The sequence below is a fragment of the Spermophilus citellus genome (genome assembly GCF_964194105.1).
Source record: "Spermophilus citellus genome assembly, chromosome: 15".
Taxonomy (NCBI): domain Eukaryota; kingdom Metazoa; phylum Chordata; class Mammalia; order Rodentia; family Sciuridae; genus Spermophilus; species Spermophilus citellus.
Genome location: NC_138195.1, coordinates 43,378,166 through 43,386,289, shown reverse-complemented (window position 1 = coordinate 43,386,289; position 8,124 = coordinate 43,378,166). Strand labels below are relative to the sequence as shown.

Sequence of the window (8,124 nt, the reverse complement as noted above, 5' to 3'; positions counted from 1 at the left end):
CCCGAGGTAAGGCCTGATCAGTAAAGGAAAGGGATTCCGTAGGATCGCTCTTCAGGGAGGGAGGAGCGCTGCGGGGAAAACCATCAAGATGCTTGTACTTTCTCTCTTTCCTTGGCAGTCGGAAGCAGCTTTGCCCAAGAAGGGGACATAATCAGGCATCATTGTGGATGTCACAGATGGGAGGCGGGGGCCTGCCAGCTGGGTCACGTGACGCAAACAGGTCGGTTGGGTCCTTAAGCTCCAGAAGCACGTGGGTAGGAGGATGCTGAGCGTGCACGAGCGTGTCCTGCAGACTCGTACACTAAAGAGCATTTCCCCAAAGTTTATTGCATTGTTAATCTTCGTTTCCTAATAGGGCAATTAACGCTGGAGAACATAACTTGATCCGCTGTTCAGAAGGATTGCGGAGAAGTTTGGTTGTACTGATATAGGTAAAGCCCCTGTAAGACACGCGTGTAAGTACAGCAACTGGTGCCTCCATGTGAACTGTATATATATACGTTATCCTAGTATCTGGTGTGTCACAACCACATAGCAAAGGTGTAAGCCGCACAGGGCCAAAGTTTAGTTTCATTTGTGTTAATTGGATACTGTATTCTCATGAGGCTGCAACAGAAGCTCAAAACAAGTTGTTAAAATGTTTCACCTCCCCTATAACGTTGAGATATTGCGGCTCGGGAGGCTTGAGGCAAGAGGACCGGGAGTTCAAAGCCAGCCTCAGCAATTTAGCGAGGCCCTACCCAACTTGAGTGAGACCCTGTCTCCAAAAAAAAAAAAAAATGCTGGGGATGTGGTTCAGTGGTTAAGCACCCCTGGCTGGGGATGTGGTTCAGTGGTTAAGCACCCCTGGCTGGGTTCAATCCCCTGTAGAAAAGGGGAAGGGAAATAGAAAAAGGCATTTAAAAATTGCATTATTAGGTATGGAAACCAAAAATGAGGCTTACGTAACGTTTAAATCCGAAAACTAACATTTAAAACACAACTGAAGCCAGAGTGATGATGTTCCCTTTAAGTCTATTCATATTCCTGACAACCATTTAGAGATACTGCCATCAGTTTTACAGATAGAATTCATTAGGGTAGTAACCTGCCCCCAAAATAGTTTATTAAGTGGCAGAGTCAGATGCTAATCTAAATCTTTTTGGCTTGTAAGTACATATTCTCACCACAACACTAGTGGAAATACTCCAGAGGGGGAGTAGTGTTCAGTTATACTTACGGATGAATACTGCATGGCTTTTGGCATGTTTTTTTGTGGGGTTGAAGGGGGGTGCGGTTGTTGTTACAGTGTCATTCCAAACCATTGGACTTTTTGGACAGGAACAGGATACTAATTATTGGGCCAGACTAGTCCAATAATAACTTTGTACCTCCTTGCAGTTTATAAAAGTGTAGCCAGAATTTTATAATACATACAGGGTTTCCTCTTCATTTCATTCATGGAATTCTACTGTAAATATTAAATTTAAAAAGCATGAAACTTTTGCCTTTATGAAACAGAAACATGCCACTCTCTTTGGAGAGAGATTCCTAACACCAAGTATGTATAATGAATACCTAGCACACATTAGAACCTCCATACGTGTTTTGCTTATTGAATGAATGATCATATAACTGATGTCCTTGTCAACCTTTCCTCCATACTTGGCAGAGGCTTCATATGCTCTTTTGAAAACACTAATCTGGCTTTTTATATCCTTCAGTGGTTCTCAATTTAAGTGTTCAGATAAAGCCCACACTCCATTCATTTGTAGGGCGGGCACTCAAGCTCAGTCCTGAATTGGCTTTCTCTATATGCCTCTTCTAGCCTCATCTCTCTACTGCACAGGTACCATTCTATTCATGCCAGAAGTACACATCTGTTATACCTTTGCTGTCAGGTCTAAACACATTGGGTTCGTCTCTAATATGCCATAGGGAGCTGTATGGCCTCCACCATAGCACTAAAACTAAGAATGTATCTCTAAACCAGTGGTTCTCAAACATTAGGGTGCATCAGAATCTAGGAAAGCTTGTTTTAAAAAATATTGTTGGGCCCACCTCTGAAATTCCTGATTCAGCAGGCCTAGGTTGGGGTTTAAGAGTTTGCATTTCTAACATTTCCAGGTGATACAACTCTGATGGTCTAGGGGCCTATGCTTTGAGACCCACTATTCTATGAATTTTAATTCCTTAGGGTACCGTAAATGAGAATGCACTAACAGATTCTTTGTAAATGAGCTGAACACATGCATGAATAAAAATAAATGTAGTTTTCTCTTTTCTGCTTTTTGTATTAACAAAACCAGGTATTGAAGACCTCACAAAAGAACATCTTGTAGATTTCCACTCCTCACACATTGCTTATAAAATTCTGTAATTTGAAGTTTATAGTATTTTCCTAGACAAAGGCTATTTGTGATCTAGACACCTATAATCCTAAGTGAATTTTTAAGATTTATTGATTGAATCATGGTATGTTAGAGCAGGAAGGGAGTCTTAGAGGCTGTTTGGCCCATTTCCCCTACACCTAGGGGGAGGCCATCCACCAGATTTGTCTGTAGAATTTATACAGGAAGTTCTACAAAGTACCCACAAGGTCCTGCTGTGCTCTGTCTTGCTTTCTCTTTAGGACCTGACAACACTGCTAGAGAACCCAGTTCATTTCTTTATTCTAATAGAGAAGAAAAATTGTTCTTTTTTTTTTTTTTTAAAGAGAGAGAGAATTTTATTTATTTATTTTTTAGTTTTCGGCAGACACAACACCTTTGTATGTGGTGCTGAGGATCGAACCCGGGCCGCACGCATGCCAGGTGAGCGCGCTACCGCTTGAGCCACATCCCCAGCCCGAAAAATTGTTCTTATCCATAATTTAATTGTACATTGGACCTACATTTTTCCTAAAGGTGAGCACTTTTAATTTTATAATCTGCAAGAAAATAAGCTTCATCTATTTATTCAAATATCGTGATGAGCAGAGTACACCAAGACAAAATAGCATGAGCCCTCAAGAGGCTTAAAATCCACAGACTTGAACCATTAAAAAGACATCAAAATGTCCTTTCAGACCAGGCTTGGTGGTGCACACCTGTAATTCCAGCCGCTCAGGAGGCTAAGGCAGGAGGATCGAAAGTTCAAAGGTAGCCTCAGCAACTACAAGGTGCTAATCAACTCGGTGAGATCCTGTCTCTAAATAAAATACAAAATAGGACTGGGGACTTGGCTCAGTGGTTGAGTGCCCCTGAGTTCAATCCCAGGTACTCCCCCCCCACCACAAAAAAAAAAAATGTCTTTTTAAAAGTGTCATTTAGTCTCAGAGGGGTACACAGCATGTCTTGGCAGAATAAAGAGACAACTCTTTGACTTGGAGGTGAAGATTTGCTAGGACAAATTTTGCTAGGATGGGTCAGGCAAGATTTGCTAGGACAGCATTACTGAAACTTAGCATGCAGGAGTAGGCCGTCTCCTAGAAGTCTGGCATAACTGCAGCTGAAGGTATGTTCTGCAGTGTAGAATTCCAATTTTATCCTGGTTGTAACTCAATCACTAAAAGACTTTGGGTAAAATGACATAGAATAATGCTTATAGGACCTCAAGCCTTAAAAATAGGGTTGTATTGAAGGATGCACATTTTCCTCAATGTTGTGTGTGTGTGTGTGTGTGTGTGTGTGTGTGTGTGTGTGTGAGAGAGAGAGGGTGGGGGTAAATGGGGATTGAACTCAGGGGCACTCGACCACTGAGCCACATCCCCAGCCCTCTTTTGTGCTTTATTTAGAGACAGGTCTCACTGACTTGCTTAATGCTTTGCTTTTGCTGAGGGGCTCTGAACTTGCTATCCTCCTGCCTCAGCCTCCCAAGCCACTGGGATTATAGATGTGCACGGCACCATGCTTGGCTTTTATATGTGGTTTGAAACTTAAAATATTAAGTTCTCATACTGACTGGTATAGTCACTGGAGGGTGTCTTTATGCATACTAAAAAGATTCAATTGAATATAAATGGAAAGCAAAGAACTTATCAAATTGTAATTAGAATTGATCCATATTGAAAGGGTCCAGAATAGGCCTCTAAGGCATAAATAATATTTTGAGAAGGCATTTGGTATTCCTGAAATCACAATCTGCTTAAAAGCTGAACTTCTCAAAAGAACTTAGTTACCACAAATCCCTTCCCCAAGAGCAGTTAGGGAAAACTGACTTTTATCCCCAGAGACAGTAAGTGGGCACCACACCAAAAATAGAGTATCACAAATTATCCTCTTGGTATTCTAAGGACCCATTTATCTTCTAAAATATCCTTTCTCCCCACACTTCCTCTATTAAGATGGCATGTAATAAACCCCAAATCCTACCCACTTCTTTGAATCACATTTTTGTGAACCCTCATGTTATAAAATGGGTTCTTTCTTTTGTGTATTTTTTTTTTTTTTGTCAATTTAATGCACCGTCTCCAAGCACTTAGTGTAACAGTATAGAGGAAAAGTGTTTGTTCCTCACCTGTATCAAAACAAGAAAATTTTTCACTAATGAGAGGAAATAACCACTTGAAGGTCTAAATCAGTGTTTCTCAACCCTTTTTTTTTTTTTTAATGTCCTAGTCTCTGAGGTACTGGTTTTAGTAGTCTCAGTGAGATCCGGCCATGGTTTGTTTATTTATTTATTTTGGTAACAGAGATTGAACCAAGGGGTGCTTAATCACTGAGTCACATCCCCAGTCCTTTTCTATCTTTTATTTAGAGATAGGGTCTCAACTAAGTTGCTTAGAGCCTCGCTAAATTGCTGAGACTGGCTTTGAACTCATGATCCTCCTGCCTTAGCCTCGCGAGCTGCTGGGATTACAGGTGTACACCACAGTACTCAGCAACCATGGTTATTTTTAAAAGCTACTAAGATGATTTTAACATGCAGCCATAATGAGAATCACTGAACTGTTTATTAGGCATTGTATTCTTTACTAAAAACACAGATTTCTTTTTCAGTTTATTATTTCTAGCTGGCCACTTTTTTTTTTTTTTTTTTTTTTTTTTTTTTTGGTACTAGGGTTTGAATACATATGATGCTGAGTTACATCACCAGCCCTTTTTTTATTTTGAGACAGGGTCTAAGTTGCTTAGGGCCTCACTAAATTGCTGAGGCTGGCCTTGAACTTGTGATCCTTCTGCCTCAGCTTCCTGAGTTGCTGGCATTACAGGTGTGCTCCACAAGCCCAGTTACTGACCACTTTGGACTCAAATTATCAAATTCTGAATTCAGATTACTTTTCAAGTTGGTTATGCAACAAAAAGTCTCCGAAAAGTGAAAAAGCATCTTGTATATGACAAGTATTTTAAGTCAACTTAATTAAAAGCCTTATGTAACTATGTAAAACAAACTGGTATTACTTATGAAAACTTGTCTCAATTGTAGCTTCCTAAACTATTGAGTGATCCGATCCTCAACATTAATTCTGACAATGAGAAGACTTTGAAAATAAAGCTATTTTAATCAAACTGCAAGCTCAGTTTCTGTTTCAAATTCTTTATTATACATGGTTGCACAATTTGAGGCTGGTTAAATACAACTAGGATTTCAAAATCTTTGAATATTTTCTAGATTATTACATGCAAGTGACCATGAAAATATTTGGCATTTTTAAATTTTGAAACTCTGAACAGGCACTTACATGAAGGAAAACATTACCATTCATAGATACCCCCGTTTAAAATAGATGCTCCACACATGGTACATGGAACCTTTGGCCAGGAAATAAAGTTGGTTACTGACCATTTTATCAAAGTGCCATAGTAGTAAAACAGGTTTAAAGAAATGTAATTTGGATTATTTAGCTTACTCATAAAGTAAGGTTAACTGACAAAACTTGCACTGAAGTATTTTTAAATATTGGTACAAAATATTGGTACAAAAACCAATGAACCATAAGTGAAAATAGTTTTCACATAGGAGGCTTTGTTTTGGTTCCCACACTCCACATTTAGTGTATCTGAGATCAGATCCCATACATATGATCAGATATCTGCAACCTTCTTTTAAGAGATGTTGAACAAATGACTTTAGTGTTTAAAAAAAAAAAAAATTAAAACAGACTGGTGAAGTTTAATGGAGTTTGAACTATCCAAAGCTCCAGTTTAACAAACATGAAACTGTGCATATCTGGGTTAGCTACATGCTTCACAAGTTCCTCCTGAGTCCCCCAAATTTTCCACTGAAAAGTGAAAAGAACAAATTTGTAAAGTCAAGAAAATGATATTTGCATAAATGTGGCAAAAAGACTCTTTAAATTTAAAAATATATATATATACACATACGTTTCAAAGTATTTATGGAAAAATTCATATAGTTTTAGCAAGTTCTAAAATGCCAACATACATCAACTCCACACTGCAGAACACATATGGTAGTACTGCTGGAAAGTTGTAGCAAAATGGTTACTTAATATGAGGCAGTGGGACACAAGTGCCAAAATGAAAAGCCACCTCATCCCTTGGGAAAAAATTTTACATTCATACTATAAAAGACTTCAAAGAGGATAAAACACAAGAAGCCATGAAATGGCAGACCCAGAAACACCTACAATGAAAAAATTCATGTACATTTCTCAAATACATACATAAAAACAAATGGAATTCTCAAAAATACCGAGATGCTATATTTTAAGTCTTTGCAGGATGTAAGGGCTAATCGGGTTTTCTAGTTTTATTTGAACACAAAATATTTAATTTTTTGCATGGAGAGAGTAAGAGGTAATCATTAGCACAAAAGAAAAAAAAAGGAGAAAAAGATTTATAATCAACATTATGTAGAAAGAAAGCAAAATTACAAATCCCAGCCTACCTGCATGAAAATCTTTAATGTTTATGCTGATGCATATCTGAGTACTCATCATTAAAGTGTGCAGTTAAAAAAAAAATAAGGGCAGCCTAAGAAATCTCCAGTGTCTCAAAGAAAGCACTTTGTAAAATGTAGGTACATACATTTAGTTATACTGTAAAGTAAATGCAGCACTGTAAGATAAAGGAAGACTGTTAGGCATGGAGTTTTGGCTTCCCCCCACCCCGCCCCTACAAGCTGCAACCATCTTTAACCTGCTGAACTTAATTTCAACAGTTACAGTTTTTTTTTTTTTTCCTTCTTTTCAGTTCACATTTCAGGCTGTTCAGCAGATGCCTGTGACTCCGGAGACTCAAATCGCTGGTGAAAGTTTGTTCTCTGTTTCCTCAGTTTTTCAGGAGCTTTTCTCCATAAAATGATTTCCTACAAAAGTAAGTGCAAGATAGCAACAAATTAATGTTTTCCATTATGTCTTCAATTTTCACCATGGAAATACTGACTGCTACTTCAATTTTAACATAATTAAATTTCTCTCTACAAAATCTTTCCTGACTGGGCTGGGGATGCAGCTCAATTGGTAGAATGCTTGCCTTGCATGCACAAGGCCCTGGATTTGATCCCCGGCACCACATACATAAATTTAAAAAATAAATAAATAAATAAAATCTTTCCTGACTAAGCCACTTTCTTCTGATTTCAATCCTGGACTGTATCTTATGCCTCCCTGCTCCCTGAACCAGCACCAGGCACAATATTGCCAGTCAAATCTGGAACAAAGTCCTGGCTATTACTGCTTTAAAGAAAGTCCTAAAATCTATCCTGTGGCTTTTTGTTACACTGCCCTCATCCAAGTTCAAACTCTTTGTCATTTCAACCTTAGATACTAAACCAACTTCCTCATAGATGGCTCTTGCCTGAGACCCCTTTCTAATTCATCCTTCATATCACTACCAGATTAATCTTGTAAAACATTGTTTGAATTACTCTTCAATAGTTATCAGTGCCTCAGGATAAATCTCCAAACATATTCAGGGCCCTCCATACCCTAAATCTAAAACACGACCGGCTTCCCTCCATACATGCTTCTCCCCTACCAGTCAAAATCAATCACTCTCTACCTGTAATGCATGCCAAATGTCCTAGCAGTTCCCTTACATAATCAAATCCTTGTTACTCTGCCTAAATCCTAACTCTAACCAATTCCTAACATAATCTCCTTCATCAAGTGATGACTAGCTAGTGTTTTTTTTTGTTTTTTTAAACCAACACATAAAACAGCCTTCCAAATGAATGCCTGTGGGAAACAAAACACTTCCT

At 38.5% G+C, this 8,124-nt stretch overlaps 1 protein-coding gene across 3 annotated transcripts in view; it reads right to left on the bottom strand.

The window, feature by feature from the left end:
* Nucleotides 1–5,867: 5,867 nt before the first annotated feature.
* The window catches only part of VPS26A (VPS26 retromer complex component A), a 46,438-nt gene continuing 44,181 nt past the window's right edge, over nucleotides 5,868–8,124 (bottom strand). For all 3 annotated transcript variants that reach the window (XM_081268139.1, XM_081268141.1, XM_081268140.1), the window contains one exon: nucleotides 5,868–7,230. In XM_081268139.1, the coding sequence (XP_081124265.1) occupies nucleotides 7,117–7,230 (114 nt within the window). In that variant the 3' untranslated portion in view covers nucleotides 5,868–7,116. The remainder of the gene's footprint in view (nucleotides 7,231–8,124) is intronic.